The 16,904-nt window shown below is 49.2% G+C and overlaps 1 protein-coding gene, 2 long non-coding RNA genes and 1 other non-coding gene across 8 annotated transcripts in view; 2 read left to right on the top strand and 2 right to left on the bottom strand.

Annotated features, from left to right (window-relative positions):
• Positions 1-5,513, top strand: part of EPB41L4A (erythrocyte membrane protein band 4.1 like 4A) — a 216,209-nt gene extending 210,696 nt beyond the window's left edge. For all 3 annotated transcript variants that reach the window (XM_051834523.2, XM_008248402.4, XM_051834525.2), the window contains 3 exons: positions 757-867; positions 1,015-1,096; positions 3,827-5,513. In XM_051834523.2, coding sequence (XP_051690483.2) covers positions 757-867; positions 1,015-1,096; positions 3,827-3,955 — 322 coding nt within the window. In that variant the 3' untranslated portion in view covers positions 3,956-5,513. The remainder of the gene's footprint in view (positions 1-756; positions 868-1,014; positions 1,097-3,826) is intronic.
• Positions 5,514-6,082: 569 nt separating this feature from the next.
• LOC127487801 (uncharacterized) lies at positions 6,083-6,755 on the bottom strand. The gene is made up of 2 exons (XR_007914987.2): positions 6,562-6,755; positions 6,083-6,227 (listed from the first exon to the last, which is right to left on the bottom strand). It is a non-coding gene; the product is annotated as an uncharacterized lncRNA (long non-coding RNA).
• On the bottom strand, positions 6,329-6,461 carry LOC127487808 (small nucleolar RNA SNORA13). The gene has a single exon (XR_007915002.1). It is a non-coding gene; the product is annotated as a small nucleolar RNA SNORA13 (small nucleolar RNA).
• Positions 6,756-6,827: 72 nt separating the features above from the next.
• The window catches only part of LOC103345116 (uncharacterized), a 124,224-nt gene continuing 114,147 nt past the window's right edge, over positions 6,828-16,904 (top strand). For all 3 annotated transcript variants that reach the window (XR_007914990.2, XR_011389630.1, XR_011389629.1), the window contains exon 1: positions 6,828-8,245. This is a non-coding gene — a long non-coding RNA (uncharacterized lncRNA). The remainder of the gene's footprint in view (positions 8,246-16,904) is intronic.

The raw sequence follows: 16,904 nt of genomic DNA, 5'->3' as shown, positions 1-16,904 counted from the left end.
AAAACCCCGCGACATCAGCCCAGGCCGGTGCCTGTCATGCGGGAGGTCACAGGGCTGATGAGGCTTCCTGACAGCAGAGCGGGACCCTGTCAGCGGCTAGGGTGGCTGCAGCACAGCTGTGTGCCCTCCGTCCTGCCGTCCGGGTGCAGAGGGTGAGGGCCTGCTCACTGCTCTCCCCTCCTGCACCCCTGCTGCGTCCCAGCCCAGCCTTCCCTGGCACCCCCGGATCTTTAGGCAAGAGACTGAACTTTGTTATTGTTAGCTGTCAGTACAGCAGCCACACATAGTGATGGCGCATGACACGTTCTGATGTGTACATTTTGAAACCATGGAATTAAGCTACCGCTTCATCACCTCAGCTGCCCGTGCGTGTGTATGTGTGGTGAGAATATTTAACATCTACTCTCCAGGCAATTTTCAAGCAAAGCTTAAGTTCCTGAGACAGGCCAGTGATCAGCTGCTTCGCGTCTGCATTGCGGCCCTTCCTCCCAGGCCACTGGCAGAATTACCTCAGTTGAAGTTTGGGGGCTCCGTGAATACACACACCTGTGCATACAGGGTCTGTGCAGAGCTCCGCTCTCATGCGTGGTCACAGGTGCATTCTCCTCTCGTTACCTTGTGACGTTGGAGCCTCGAAGGCTGGGTTGGATTGTGAGATGCCTCTAGAAGCGGGGGTTCCTCTGTGGTTCAGTCCAGGGAAGGAGGAGCTGCCCGTTGCTCTGCTCTGACGCCCGCGGGGTTTGTTTGTCCCTTCAGGACTCAGGGTGACCCCGTCCGCATCAGGCACTCACATTCGCCACGGAGTCACCGCCAGTACCGCCGGTCCCAGTGTTCGGATGGAGAGCGGTCGGTTCTCTCAGAGGTCAAGTAAGTGGGCAGCCCTGAGCACGTCCGTGCCCTGGTGGCTGCAGAGCAGCCCAGTCTGAAAGAACTTTCCAGAGCATTCTGTATCTGCCCAGGAGCCCTGCTCCTGCTTGGATTCTGATTCTGGTACCCCTAAAACTCTCTCTGTAGTGCAAAGACAGACCTGGTCCCGCCTCTGCCGGTGACGCGCTCCTCGGACGCTCAGGGTGCTGGAGGCGCCACGGTTCATCAGGTGGGTGCCGAGACGTCCGGGAGGCCACAGGCTGCAGGCTGAGGGGCCTCTGAGCTCTGGAGAGCTGCGCTCGTGACTCGCTCCCTCCCAGAATGTTTTACCAGGACGTGTAGGATCCAGAACCAGGGCACCCCCTAGAGCAGAGCTGGCCGTGGGGTGGGGTCTAAAGTGGTCCAAAGCCCGGGCAAGGCCAAGGCCAGGAGAGCCAGGATTCTAAGGTTTAAAGACGAGGTTAAGGAGGGCCGTCGGGGGCACAGCAGAGCAGCACTGCTGCCTGAACAGAATGAACCTAGAGCCCAGTGAACAGGGCCAGGCAGTGCTGTAGCTCACGTGTCCAGCCCGGTGTCTGACGTCATCTCTCATGGGGCATTTTTTAGTTAAGATGGAAAAAATGGGGGTTGAATGAAGCAGGTAGGTGGCTTCACGCCTGCCTAAACAGCCATCCCATAATGCCGGTGACACATTGACTGAACAGGGTCAGCCCACTGTGTGCAGTGCTGGGGTTTCATCGTCTGGACTGCGGATCCTGTGGAAATTCAGTCACGGCTCCCGTGTCTGCCTATACAGATGTATGAGCACGGGCAGTTCTGTAGGCAAGTTTGGGCAGCTCATGGCCACCTGGGTGAGCATCCGGCCGGCGGTGTCTGCTCTGACGCCCTTTGCTTGCCCAGTGACTCGAGCAAGGGCCGTTAAAAAGAGCGCGTGCTGGTTCAGTGTAGCGTAGGTTCCCTAGGACCAGATTGGGAGATGGAGAGTCACTCGCGGCAGCCTGCTGGGAATGGGTGCTGCGCAGCGGACGCTGGTGTGGGTGGAGGGGAGTCCCAGGGGAGTCACGGGCTGACCCCCGGGGGACACTGGAACTGAGACTACCCTTGAGTCCATGGCGAGACTAGAAGGTCGGGCCTCAACTTGCCACACTCACCAAGTGGCTGTTGTTGGCAAAGGGGCACTCCTGGGAGACGGCTGACTCTGGGTGAGGTGGGGTGGCTCTCTCCAGCCAGAGCAGTTGCTGGGAAGAGCACAGTCGTGACCAAAGACTGGAGGAAGGAAGGGACACCTGAGCTCAAAGTGCCCATCTGAGCAGTGGGCAAGGCAGCTGACCAGCCTGCACGGCACATGAAGGACTGGATCCTGGAGAAAACAGCAGGTGTCTACTCAGTGCTGATAGCACCTCTTCAGATGCATTTCCAGGACTGACGCTTAGACTTTGCATTCAGACCTGCACCTGTACGTCTCGCCTCATTCCCAGGTTACACTTCTGTGGCCTGGAGTGCGTTCCTTCTGAGCCTCCATTCTTTACCTGTAACTTACATGCTTTAGGCTTAATGTGGTGGTTAATAAGCCCTGTTAACTTTCAGGTTAGTCTTCCATTTAAGTTGGCCTCAACACAAACTTCAGGTAAATTTGCTTTTCCCACTACTCTAGATCCAGCATCACTCAGAGTCTAGACAGGTAAACGAGACACACTCGGTGCTGGGAGACTAGCTCTCTCTGCTGCACAGAACAGCCCAGAGCGGTGTCTTCATCAGTGGCATCAACTCTGGGACGTGCCTGATTCCAGATGAACAGATGCGCTCTGGTCTCAGGAGGTGGCAGGCTGGCCTTTGGGTCACATGTCTGCTGCCTGTTTCTGTGCAGTCTGGCAGCTAAGTAGTGGTTTTCACTTTATTATTTTAATTTGAAAGGCGGAGAGCGCCCCATCCACTGGTTTACTCCCAGGATGCCTGCGCTGACCAAGGGCCTGAACTCAGATCTCTCATGTGGGTGGCAGGGACCCGATCACTGAAGATATCACCTGCTGCCTCCCGGGGTCTGCATCAGCTAACAGCTGGACTCAACAGCAGTTTTTTAGAATGGTTACTTAAACTGTCATTAATATGTGACGGGCAGGATGTGGCCCAGAATCTGGCCTTTTGCAAAAAATTTTTGCTGACCCTGGCCTACACACGTAGTCTATAAAAGGAAACAGAATAATCAAACCAGCTGAGCTGATGAAGATCCATGGCCTGCAAGGGCAGAGTGGGCTCACTCCAGGCACACAGGGCAGTCAGAGACCCTCCCAGAAAGCAGCACAGGAAGCTGAGACCCAGGCCTGGGTAGCTGGCTGTGTGGCTCAGAACCCAGAGGCAGGAGAGCTGGTGCTGGGCAGCGCAGAGGACACAGGACCCACAGGCCAGGACTTTTAGTCCAAGTGCCAAAAGGAGGCAGCAGTTTGGCTGCCGTGAGTAGGTGCTGTGGCCAGGGGCAGGAGCCACGTGACGACACTGGTGGGCCTGCACCTCACTTTCCCTGTTATGCAGAAGGCAGCTCAGGGAACCCACACATTTCCCACTGCGTCTCTGATCCTCCTGCCTCCCTCCCCAGTGTGCCTAGGCTGACCTGGACAGATTATGCTGGTCATAGCACAGACAGAAGATTGCTTCTTTAAGAGGGACAGTGCCGCCCATCACATGTGAGGCTGCCCTCTTCGAGTATAGCCAGTAGCCTCATCTGCTGGGGTTGCTGGGAGGTCGCCAGCCATCCTTGGGGCTGCTACCTCTGGAAATACCAAGGACCCAATAACAGAAGTTTCGGGGTGTCCTGCATGTGACTGTCAGACTGCTTGTTTTGCAATTAATGAGAGTATTTGTTGAATCTTTTGAAATTAACTTTGCATGGTTATAATTTGATGTCATAACTATGAAAATACACTTGTCTATTTTGTTCTTCTGAATCTTTTTCTCATTTCAGCGAAGAAATGGGTCTAAAGATAGCCTGATTGAAGAAAAATCTCAAACGTCTACAAGCAACCTGGCTGGAAAACACCCAGCAAAAACAATAAAGACTATCCAAGCTTCCCGCCTCAAGACAGAGAGCTGATGCTGGTGGAGGGCCAGGCCCGTGGGAAGGGTGTGTGCGCCACTGGTGCTGGAAGCTGTGAAACTGGGCTTCATCCGGACACCTCAGACCTGCAAAGGTTTCTGCAGCCGGAGGACGCTCGCCTCTCGCTCTTCTAGGGTGAAGGGCAGCAGACTTGTGCTGAAGGACTTGTGTCTTAACTGGAAGGAAAGCAGTCTTCAAAAACCCCCTGGGTGCCACACGCTCCTTCCCGAACAGGAAAACCCCCACTCCACTGAGCGCCGGCGTCTGCCATCTGTGCCAGGCCAGAAGCTCGACTGTGCTGGAACCCTGGGCTGCACCCGGCTTGCCAGGCAGCAGGACGCCCAGTGGCAGGAAGGCCAGATGCCATCAGAGGCATCGGATGGACTGCAGACATTGTATTCGTACATTAAGTTCTCTGTAATGCTGTATGTTGTGGCATTGAGTTCACTGGTTATTTACAAATATGTAAAATTTTTTAAGTATTGCTTTTAATTTCTAAAGTGTCCTTGTGTTCTCAAAAAAAAAACTAAGTGTGAATTTCAGATAACCTCTGCCCCTCAGCTTCAAATGGTTTCTCTACCTGCCTGCCCTCTGCAGAGACTTGCAGGTTTCCTGTCCAGATAACTCTGCCGCCTACAGGTGAGAAAGAGTGCTCAGGTAGGACACCCATCGCCCTCACCAAAGCTGCCGGCAACCCTGACTTCCCAGCCCCAGCCGGCTCTACTGGTCTGTTCTCTGTGTTCATACCTGTTCTCAGCAGGACTGCTACATGGTTTTAAATGTAACCACACATCCCTCTAGCCACTACCATTTCCCTCATTCTTGGCAGTCCTTGTCTATAGCTCTCTCCAGTTAGGCCTTTCCTGCAGCCGTCTGTGGCCTGCCTGATGGAACCTCATTTGGCTTCTGCTCTTGGGAGCATGCTTTGCAGCTCCACTTTTTTTTTTTTGTTAATTACTGGAATCTCAAACCTCAGGCCCAGGAATTCAGAGCCACTGTACTTGCAAGTGTGCAAGCTGGACATTGCCTAGTAGCCCAAGGGCCACTTTCAGGTCTTGGCTTTGTGCTCTAGTTTCAATCTTACTTCACCACCCCCTGGCCTAAGCTGGCCATGTGTTGCTTAGCCGACCGCAGTGGCCAGTTAGCCTGCTGGCTCTGATCTTTCTAGATTTTCATTCCTTGCTTTAATAAAGCCTTAAGCAGCCTGGCCTGGACCTACCTCTTCAGCTTCATTTGGCCACCACACCAGGTCATGAACCTCACTGAGCACTCAAGTCTAGCCCAGGGAACGCAGAGGAAAAGCAGCCAAAACTGACAAAGTGGACTCAGCCCACACACTCCCTCAGCTGCCTTGCAGACCCGATCCCATGCATCTCAGCCCTGCTCTCAGGTCTCCCTGTCGGGTCCCATCACGGGCCTTATCTCATTCAAGGATGTTTCTCATCTGTGGCTTTATTCCCTCCACTAAGCGTTAAGCTTCCAGAGAACTATGTCGTGTTTTGCCGTTGTGTTCCCAGCTTAGTCATGTTTTCAATAAATTTCTTTGAATGCCTAAGCACTTTGTTCTTTCCTGCCAAGTAAAGGCACAACATGGGCTAATGGTAGGTGCACAGTGGCCCAGGCATCAACTTTTCTAGCTCTAGCTAGCACGTGAGTCACTTTTTTAAAAAGGACCCTCTCTATCTGACAGTTACTGACAGACAGATCTTCCTTCCCTTGGTTCACTCCCCAAATGGCCACTACAGATGGAGCTGCGCAGATCCAAAGCCAGGTGCCTCCTCCTAGTCTCCCATGCAGGTGCAGGGCCCAAACACCTGGGCCATCCTCCACTGCACTCCCGGGCCACAGCAGAGAGCTGGCCTGGAAGAGGGGCAACCGGGACAGAATCCGGCGCCCATATGGGATGCCGGCGCCTCAGGCAGTGGCCCCAGGAATCCCTTTTCTTTAGGCCTTGCACAAGTTTTCAAGGCTGTCCATGTCCAGGATTTACCCCACTGAAAATTACTCTCAATTGCTGACAATTTCTGGGGGTGGGTGGGTGGGGGGCGGCGGCACGGACTCTCCCTTTGAGCTCTTCGGGAGGAGGAAGCCATTTCCTGGAACGAACCACTCACAACACTAAGCTTTAGCAAGCACATCAACTTTTATTCGCAACTTGTCTATTTACCGGCTGTCCACAGGCACGCATCTTAGTGCTCTTCAGAGTCCGCAGGACTGATTCACACAACTCTTTTGAGTCCCGATTTCCAGAATCTTCACGAAGGCTGTCCTAAAAATAAGGAGAAAAGACTGGATTAAGAGCAGTACCGTGTCTCGGGCGCCCCCTCTTGGCCGGTGACGCCGGGACGCACTTCCCCTGCCGCAGCTTTCGGCTGTAGCTCGCGCAGCTCCCGCACCCAAGGCACCACACCAGGGGCAGGAAAAGGCTGGCAAGCATTCACTGTGCGCCTTCTTTGACACCACATTCGCCAGTTTGCAAGAGCGAACGGGCAACACGAAGGCTACACGGCCCCCGCGCGCCGACCCCAGCCGCGGGCCTTCACGGAAGCCGACACGCGAGCCCGGGGACCAGCGGCCCGGTCCACACGGGCTCGAGCACTCACCCGCTCCGACTCGCACCCCGCCGCGGAGGGCGAGCGTGAACGCGGGACACGGCGTGGGGACCGAGCCTCCGGGCCCCGCGGCCGCCTCCCCGCGCCCAGTCCCCGGCGCGGCGCCCCAGGAGCGGCCACCACACGTCCCGGCGGCGCGCGGAACCCAGGAAAGGCCGCGCGGCCCTCCCACAATGCTTTTCTACGAGCGGGAGGGCCCACTTTCGAGGGGCGGGGGGGAACGGACCGTACCATCGGCCGCTCTCGCGAGACCGCGCGAGAAGCGCCAAGCGGCTGGTCCCTAGCGGCCGCGGGGAGCGCGGGATTTTACCTCAGTCTCTGGCGGTCGTCAGACCGCGTTTCGGCGGCGGCGTTTTTTAAAAAATCAGTTTGGTCTCATGCGTCCCTCCCGCGTGGCAAGAGCAGCCCGAGGCCTCTGTACCCGGCCCTGCCCTCACCGCCCGGGCGTCGGCGCGCGCGGGATCGGGCGGGAAGGGCCCCACCGAGCGCCGCGGGCAGCCGGGCGGTGGTCGCGCTGCCCTGCCGAGGCCGAGGCTCACGTTGTAAACGCCATAAAGAATCAGGTTGCCTCGGTGTTAACAACCCAGCTGAGGCTACGCGGTACCGCGTCGAAAGCTTCGTGCGGCGTTTGGCCGCCCTTTATTCCTACGAAGTCCCCCGAGCACGGAGCCGAGCCCCGCAGCGCAGCTGGGCCTCGGTGTGCGGGCTCGGGTCCTCGGGCCCGGCCGGGGGAGCCAGGAGACCCCGCGCTGGACACGCGCAGGGGCGAGTCAGGCAGGGCTCAGCGGCGGCGAGGAGCTGCGGTTTGACGCGGACACTTTGGAGTTGCCTGATTGCCGCCACAGACCTAAAGCAAAGGTTGTGAATCGGCTGTTTTCCCTGCGACCACCAAGCGTGGCCGTGACGCGGACCGTGTCCCTGCCCCTCACGTCCTAGCGGAGACTCTTCCAGAGACCACAGCCGCTTCCTTTGAAGCGCTAAAAGAGAGAGAACTTATTCCCAAATTCTCAATTGAATACCTAAATAACTGCAGCTTTTATGAAATCTCAATTATACCACGATAAACTGGTCTGAAGAAATAGGAAAAAAGAACAACATGCAGCAAGCAGACGAGTAGTCGCCCCAAGAACTAGCTTGGGTGATGACGAAGGGTGAGGCCCTCGCAGGAGACGTGGTGTGAAGGGGTCATGAAAGGTGGATGACTGCAGGCCTGCGCTAGGACGTCACTGCGAGGTCTGGAACAAGGGCAGTGTCGGGAAGGAGGGAGATACCACCAAGACGCCAAGACACCGAAGGGAAGGGAGTGGTGACTGCAACCAGCCCTGAGGTTGCCTCCTTGCTAGGGGAAGTCGGGGAGAAGCCTTTGACTTGGGACAGCTAGCACACCTGTTGCCTGGAGTAAATGGCCATCACGTTGAGCCCCAGTTGCTTCACTTAACAGGGAGTAACCATGCACCTGTGCGACATGGTTGACGAGTTCAGAGGCTCTGGGAGTATCTAGCACTGGGGACGGTACATAAATGACTCCGTGGACGAGGCTCTTCCTCCGCTCGCATGGGAAATCTTGGATTGATTTCTTAATTTGGGCGCAGTGTGCTGCTGTTTTCCCTCCATGGTTTACATTTGCTCCCACTTTCCCCCTCTTCTTCTAGATCTCCTCCTAAACAGTTCAAGAGTAAGTAAACACATTCGTTCCAATTATTACGTTAGTGTTGGGTGTCAGGAAGTCAGTTTTTCTTCTTCCTGTCTGCTTCAGTCCCATACATGCTGGCAAGGAAAACCAAGAATGAAATACAGGTAGGCAGAAGGAACCTGAGAAGACAGGAGATGTTTCCTGCTTGGTCTCTGCTCCACGCTGCCTGTAGGGCTGAGGCGCTGTGTGCGGATGTACATGCTGCACACGACGGTAGTGCAAACACGGGACAACCTCAGGTTCCCTGTGTGGCCGGCAGAGTAGGATCCCCGGAGATGAGCCTGTCCTGACCCCAGAGCCTGTGAGCGTTCCATGACACAGCACAGGGGCTCTGCAGGTGTGATTAGTGTCAGAGACCTTGCGATGGTGCCATCTGTGGTTTACATGTGATTTGTCCTCCAAAAGGGTCCAAGTGTTGGAAGCTTGTCCTTCAGTGTGGTTGTGTCGAGGTAGTGGGACCTAGTGGGAGGTCCTTGGCCAACTGGGGATGTGCTCTTTGAAGAGTTTAAGGTATTTCTTGTGGGGACCCAGTTAGTTTTTGTAATTGTTGTGAAAGTCTGAGCTTGGCTTTCTCTGGCTTTCTGAGATGTGATCAGTTGCTCCTGTAACTGCTCCCCGTGTTACAGTCCATCACCATGGCTCCTCAGCAAAGGGGAGCCAAGCACTTGAGTCTCTAAAAAACCTGAATAAACCTCGTAAGTGGCTTGCCTCGGTGCTGTTACAGTGATGAAAAGCAGGCTAATACAGATGGGGAGGTAAACATGGAAGAAGGCGGGAGAGTTAGAGATCTGGTAGCAGAGAAGGCAGTGGCACTGAGACGTTAGAGGAATTGACCCTGCATTTCTGGCCTTGAAGAAGAGAAGAGGCTACAAGCCCAAGAATATGAGCAGCCTCCAGCATCCGAGGATGGCCCTCCGCTGACAGCAAGGACGTGGGTCTTTGTTTCTGCAGCTGCAGGTGGCTGAATTATGCCAACGACCTGTTAGAAGCAGACTCCCCACTAGAGTCTCCAGAGAGAACATGGCCTTGCTAATGCTTAGATTTCAGCTCATTTGTTCCAGTTATTAGGTTAGTGCTGGGTGTCAGGAAGGGACTCAAACCAGGCTTAAGACCTTGTAGAGCTCTGCTGTGATGCATTTGTTAACATTTATGTTGTTCTAAGCTGCTCAATTCGTGTTAATTTGTTATGGCAGTAAGAGCAAATTAGTATACCCTAGAAAGGGTGGAGAGTAAGTGAGCTTTATCTCTTACTCTAGCCTTTTTGTTTCTTCTCAATTTTCTTTTTCTTTCTCTTCCTCCCTCCCTCCATCCCTCCCTCCCTCCCTCCCTTCCTCCCTCCCTCCCCCCTATCTCTCTTTCTTATAAATTTAGATATTTATTTGAAAGTTAGATTTACAGAGAAAGAAGGAGAGACAAAGAGATCTTCCATCCACTGGTTCAGCACTCAGATGGCTGCAACAGCCAGGGCTGGGCCAGGCCAGAGCCTAGAGCCCCATCCAGGTCTTCCCTGTGGGTGGCCGGGGCCCAAACACTTTGGCCATCTTCCACTGCTTTTCCCAGACCATTAGCAGGGAGCTGGATCAAAAGTGGAGCATCTGGGACATGATCCAGCACCTGTATGGGGTGCTGGAGTTGCTGGCAGTGGCTTTACTCACTATACCACAATGCTGGCCCCATGGTCTCAATTTTCTGGTTAGAAGTGTAAATGAGATTTTTCAGACAAGCTACACACATTTCATCTGAAAACACTTAATGCATAATGGAGTTGACTTTTGTTTGTAGTGGGTGCTAGCATCTGTGAGATTTTTTTCCATTTGGATAACTAGTTGTTTTAAGGTGGTTAAACAGCCCATCCTTTCTGCACGGGTCTACCATGCTACCATAGTCATATATCAAGGTGTTTTCAGTTAGTTTGTTTTTCGAATAGGCTATTTATGTTATGTCTATTCTGTCCCACATTATCTATCATCACTCAACAGTCCACTGTCTCAATTACTGTGTTTTATAGTAAGTCTTGATACATGGAATGGCAAATACCTGAACCTCATCTGTATCACCACTCAGGCACCTCGATCTTTCTCTAGAAAGTCTTGGCCATTATTGTCCCTTTCCTCTTACACATTCAATATAAAACAAATTACAAATTACAAATTCAATATAAAACACCATTGAGATTTTCATCGGTATTGCCTTGGGTCCATGATAAACAGGGGAGAGCGAAGGCAGTGTACGGGATGGTTAATTTTACGAGTCACCTCATCTGGATCACAGGATCCCCAGCTGTCTGCTTGATGGTATTTCTGAGTGTGTCTGTGAGGATGATTCCAAAAGAGGTGGGCATTTGAGTCAGTAGATGGACTAAAGTGGATTTTCTTCCTCAGGGCAAGTAGAGGAGGGGAGTATCCACTGGCTCCCCCTAACTGCCTGAAGTGAAACGTCCAGCTCTGCCCTGTGGCTCCTGGTGCTCAGGCCTGCAGGTGCTCAGTGCGATCTGCACCGTCTGCTCCCTGGTTCTCAGGCCTTTGAACTACACCACTGGCTTTCCTGGGCTTCCAGCTTAGACAGCGGATTGTAGGGCTTCTCAGCCTTCATAATTATGTGAGTCACTAACCTGCACACACACACAGTGTGTAGTGTGTGCATATGTGCAGTATTCCTTGTTATTTGTGGGAGACTGGCTTCCAGGAAACTTCATGAATACCAAAATTCATGGATGTTCCAGACCTTTATATAAAATGCTGTAGTCCTTGTATTTACATATAATCTATGCACAAACTCCAGTATTCTTTAGATTACTTATAATACCAAGTGAAATATGAGTGATATGTAAAAAGTAGTTATACTATATTGTTTAGGGGATAAAGACAAGGAAAGATGTGTGTACATGTTCAGCACAGATCCTTTTTTTTAGATGTTTGATTTTGAAGGTTGAATCTGAGGATGCAGAACTAGTGGGTCTGGAGGGCTGACTATATCTCTAAATAATTTCTGTGTCTATATCTCTATCTCTGTCTTTGTCTATATATCTACACTGATATCTTTATCTAAATCTTTCTGTTTCTCTGGAGAAATCTGAATAATACAGAATGTCATTGCATTTATTTGTCTCTTCAGGATCCTTCAAAGTTTTATAACATTTTGCTATAAACCTTGTACCATTTTTTGTTAGGTTAATTCCCAGATCTTATTCTGTTGCTATTGCAAATAACTTAAAATTAAATTTTCTAACCAGTCACTTCCAATGTATATTAAACCTTTTTCTTTTAAATATTATTTTTTAAGATTTATTTATTTATTTGAAAGTTAGAGTTACACAGAGAGAGAAGGAGAGGCAGAGAGAGAGAGAGAGAGGGAGAGAGAGAGGTCTTCCATCCGCTGCTTCACTCCCCAGTTGGCCGCAGTGGCTGGAGCTGCGGCCCTCTGAACGCAGGAGCCAGGAGCTTCCTCCAGGTCCCCAACACGGGTGCAGGAGTCCAAGGAGTTGGGCCACCTTCCACTGCTTTCCCAGGCCATAGCAGAGAGCTGGATCGGAAGTGGAACAGCAGAGATCCAAACCGGTGCCCATATGGGATGCCAGCACTGCAGGTGGCGGCTTTACCCACTATGCCACAGTGCCGATCCCTTAAATATTATTTAATTTAAGTAATTTTCATAACTTAGAATAACTTGTAGATCCTTTCTTGGTTTTCTCCTTAAGCAATCATACTGTCTGCTGAAGCATTATTTCTCCCTTTTCATGTCTCATACCTATTTATGGGGTGTGTGTCTGTGAATGCTTAGCACAGCACTCTGAGTAGACTGTTGATAGCAAGTGTCATGTTTGCTCTTGATTTTATAGGGTGATCTTAATGTTTTGGTGTGTTTGTATGATGTGTATGACATTTTTATGCCTTTCCTATTGTTTACTTGGTTAAGTAAGTTTCCTTTTTCTTTTAAAAATTTTTATTAACAATAATTGTACATAATTATGGGTTACAGTATGACATTTCAATGCATGTATATCCATATTTTCAATGTATGTAAACAAAGTGTACTTCCCCTTCTTTGATGTTAGTTTATGATTGGAGCATCTTTCTTCTATTTGTTCATATAATATTACTATTATATAGTAAAAACAAAAAACATAGTCTCCCTACTATGCTATGTACAACTAGGAATTTATCCCTTCAATTGAACTCCAATTTGGTACCCATTATCTAAACTCCTATCTCTACTCCTCCCAATCTCTAGTAATTACTCTTCAGACAGATGTTTTATTTTTTGATTTGTGTTTTAGCATCCACATATAAGGGAAAAACATGTGATATTTGTCTTTCTGTGTCTTTAGTTCTGTCCATTTTGCTGGGAATGACACGATTTCATTTTTTTATGGCTGAATATTCTTTTGTTTATATGTAGCATTCTTTATCCATTCATCTGATGATGGGCACCTTGATTGATTCCATATCTTAGCTGTAGTGAGCAGCACCACAATTAAATGCAGCAGGGAGGAGCCGGCTTGTGGCGTAGTGAGTAAAGCCACCGCCTCCAGCATACCACGTGGGTAACTGGTGGAGCGCCACTTCCCATCCAGCTCCCTGCTAAAGGTCTGGGAAAGCATTGGAAGATGGCCCAAGTGCTTGGGCTTCTGCACACATGTGGAAGACCAGGAAGAAGCTCCTGGCTCCTGGCTTTGGCCTGGCCCAGCACTAGACATTGGGACCCTTTGGGGAGTAGAACATCTTTCTCTGTCTCTCCCTCTCTCTCTCTATAGCTCTGCCTTTCAAATAAATTAAATAAATCTTTTTTTTAAAAAAGTGGAGCAGGTATCTCTTTGATACTGTAATTTATGTCTTTTGGATATATAGCCAGTATTGACATTCCTATGGCAGTTCTATTCTAGTTTTTTAAAAAATCTGCATACTGTTTTCCATAGTGGTTAGAAATTTACATTCCCACAAATAGTGTATAAGAGTTTGTCTTTCTCCTCATCTTTGACAGCATTTGTTACTTCTGTTTTTTTCTTTTTTTGATAATAGCCATTCTAATAGGAGTAAGGTAATACCCCATTATGGTTTTGATTTACATTTTCCTGATGACTATTGATATTGAGCTTTGTAAAAATATATATTTGTTCAATATTTTGTTGACTATATATATATATATATATTTTGAGAACTCTCTGTTCAGGTCCTTTGCCATTTCTTAACTGGATTGTTTTTGTTATTATTGAGATTTTTGAGTTCCTGATACATTGTAGCTATTGTTCCTTTATTGGATAAGTGGCTTGTAAATATTTTCACTCATTTTGTCAGATGTGTCTTCATTTTGTTGATTGCTTCCTTTGCTGTGCAGGTGTTTGAGTTCTGTATAATCCTACTTGTCTAGTTTTGTTTTTATTGCCTGTGCTTTTGGAGTCTTATCCAAAAAAGCATTGCTTACACCAATGTCTTTTTTTTTTTTTTTTTTTTTTTTTGACAGGCAGAGTGGATAGTGAGAGAGAGAGACAGAGAGAAAGGTCTTCTTTTTGCTGTTGGTTCACCCTCCAATGGCCGCCACGGCTGTCACGCTGCAGCCGGTGCACCGCGCTGATCCGAAGGCAGGAGCCAAGTGCTTCTCCTGGTCTCCCATGGGGTGCAGGGCCCAAGCACTTGGGCCATCCTCCACTGCACTCCCTGGCCACAGCAGAGAGCTGGCCTGGAAGAGGGGCAACCGGGACAGAATCCGGCGCCCCGACCGGGACTAGAACCCAGTGTGCCGGCGCTGCTAGGCGGAGGATTAGCCTGTTGAGCCGCGGCGCCAGCCTACACCAATGTCTTGAAGTGTTTCCCCTATGTTTTCTTGCTGCAATTTCATAGTTTCAGGTCTTACATTTATGTCTGTGGTCTATCTTGAGTTGAATATTTGATATACATTTTATATGGTAAGAGGTCGAGATATAATTTTATTTTCTACGTGTATATAACTATGCTGAACTTTTTCCAGAAATATGTATTGCAAAGATTATCCTTGACATTTTTGTCAAACATCTGTTAGCTGTATGTATGTGGATTAATTTCTGGATTCTCTATTCTGTTCCATTAATCTCTGTGTTTGTCTTCATGCAAGTACCATGCTATTGTAATTACTATGACTTTGTAGTTTGCTTTATTTTATTTATTTATTTATTTGACAGGCAGAGTGGACAGTGAGAGAGAGAGACAGAGAGAAAGGTCTTCCTTTGCCGTTGGTTCACCCTTCAATGGCCGCCGCAGCCGGCGCACCACACTGATCCAATGGCAGGAGCCAGGTACTTATCCTGGTCTCCCATGGAGTGCAGGGCCCAAGTACTTGGGCCATCCTCCACTGCACTCCCTGGCCACAGCAGAGAGCTGGCCTGGAAGAGGGGCAACCGGGACAGAATCTGGCGCCCCGACTGGGGCTAGAACCCGGTGTGCCAGTACCGCAAGGCGGAGGATTGGCCTAGTGAGCCGTGGCGCCGGCCTTGCTTTATTTTTTAAAAAATATTTATTTATATATTTGAAAGGTAGAGTTACAGAGAGAGAAGGAGAGACAGAGAGATCTTTTTCCATCCACTGGTTCACTCCCCAAATGGCTGCAATAGCCAGGGCTGGGCCTGTCTGAAGCAAAGATTCTAGAATTCCATCTAGGTTGCCCTTATAGGTGCAAGGGCTCAAGCACTTGGGCCATCTGCTGCTTTTTCCAAGTGCAGTAGCAGAGAGTTGGATCAAAAGTAGAGCAGCCAGGACTTGAACTGGCACTCATATGGGATGCTGGTGCCACAGGCAGCACTTTACCCTACTGTGCCACAGCGCCAGCTCCTGTAGTATGCTTTAAAATCAGGTATTATTTGTCTCCAGCTTTATTGTTTATTTATATGTTGCTTAGGATTGCTTTGGATGTTCTGGGTCTTTTATGGTTCCATATAATTTTTATGATTTTTTTCCAAATTATGTGAGGAATGTCATTAGTGCTTATTGGAAATTTTATTGAATCTGTGGATTGCTTTAGGTAGTATGGACATGTTGACAGTATTAATTCTTCTAATCCATGAACAATGGATATCTTTCCTTTTTTGTGTTTCTTTGATATCTTTCCATTTTTTGTGTGTGTCCTTGATAGTTTCTTTCATCAGTGTTTTATAATTTTCATTGTGGAGATCTTTCACTTCTTTGGTTAAATTTATTCCTAATTTTTTGTAGCTATTGTGATTAAAATTTCTTTCTTGACTTCTCTTTCAGCAAGATCATTATTGGTATATAAAAATGATACTTTTTTGGTATGTTGATTTTGTATCCTACAACCTCAGTAATGTTACATGCTCCTAATTTTGATGTCTTTTATTTCTTCCCTTAATTGCTCTTGCCAATACTTCTAACAGTACATTGAGTAAGAGTAGGGAAAGTGGACATCCTTGTTGTGTTCTAGATCTGAGGGGGAATGTTTTCCACTTTTCTCCCTTCAGCATGATATTGGCTGTCTGTTTGTCACATATAGCCTTTATAATTTTGAGGCATGTTTCTTCCATACCTATATATTAGTGTATTTTTTTATTATCATGAAAGGGATATTATTGACTCTTACCAAGTGCTTTTTCTGCATCCATTGAGATGATCATAATGCTGCAGGTGTTCCGGCGTCAGTGTTGCAGGAGTAGTGGCAGGAAGAGTCTACAGCTCCAGTTGCTCAGGTCAGGGTACAGAAATGGCATAGCTCCTGTGTTATAGCTCCCGTGCTCTAGCTCTTTGTTTTGCTGTTCTTGGTGTTGCAGCTTGTTGTATTACGGCCTCTTTCTCCCATTGAGTCACAGCTTCTCTTATCTCCCAGGTTCATTGGGCATTGCAGTCTTCTGGGTTACAGCTTCTCTTCTTGGCCAGGTTCCTTGTCTCATGACCATGAAGAATGAGGCACATGGACAAGGAAGGACTGAGCAAAGCAAAAGATGTTTATTGAAAGATGCAGGGAAAGGTCTCCAGCAGCCAGGAGGGCCGGCCGTGCGAAGAGCTGCCTGCCCCAAAGGGCTGCTTGCTCCAAACTGCTGCTGAGGACTGCCTGGCTCAGATTTTTCTGTGTTTCTAAAGGAGGAAGTTCACCTGACTGGTGGAGGTATGTGCTAATGAGGTATCATATGTAAACCAAGCATGGGACTGACTGACCCGGTAGACTTTGTTGTGCGGAAGCTCAGAGTGCTCAGGTCCTTTGGACAGATGGAAAAACATCTGAAGATTGCATTGTATGTTTTTATCTTCTCCCCCTCTCTCAGGACTCCTGCAGGTTGTATGTTTCCTCCTTTCCTGTCCAGGGCCCCCTGGAGTTTCTTTTGGTAAGGGTTTGCTCTTCGTTCTTTTGATGTATTTTGTTTATTGATTTGCAAATACTGAACCATCCTTGAATCCCTAGGACAAATCCCAGTTAGCTGTAGTATATGAGCTTTTGAAAAATATTTATTTATTTAAAAGGCAGGGGAAGAGAGAGAGGGAGAGAGTGAGAGAGGGGGAGGTGTCTTTTATCTGCTGGTTTGCTCCCCAAATGCCCACAACAGTCAGGGCCGTGCCAGACTGATGGCAGGAAACAGAAACTTCATCTGGTATCCCGTGTGGGTGTGTTGCCAGAGTAGTTGTGCTGCATTACTGGTGTCAGTTTTGCAGTAGTGGCAGGAGGA

Source organism: Oryctolagus cuniculus, chromosome 6 (assembly GCF_964237555.1).
Source record: "Oryctolagus cuniculus chromosome 6, mOryCun1.1, whole genome shotgun sequence".
NCBI lineage: Eukaryota > Metazoa > Chordata > Mammalia > Lagomorpha > Leporidae > Oryctolagus > Oryctolagus cuniculus.
The sequence above is the reverse complement of the archived record's forward strand: the minus strand, read 5'-3'. Positions and strand labels throughout refer to the sequence as shown.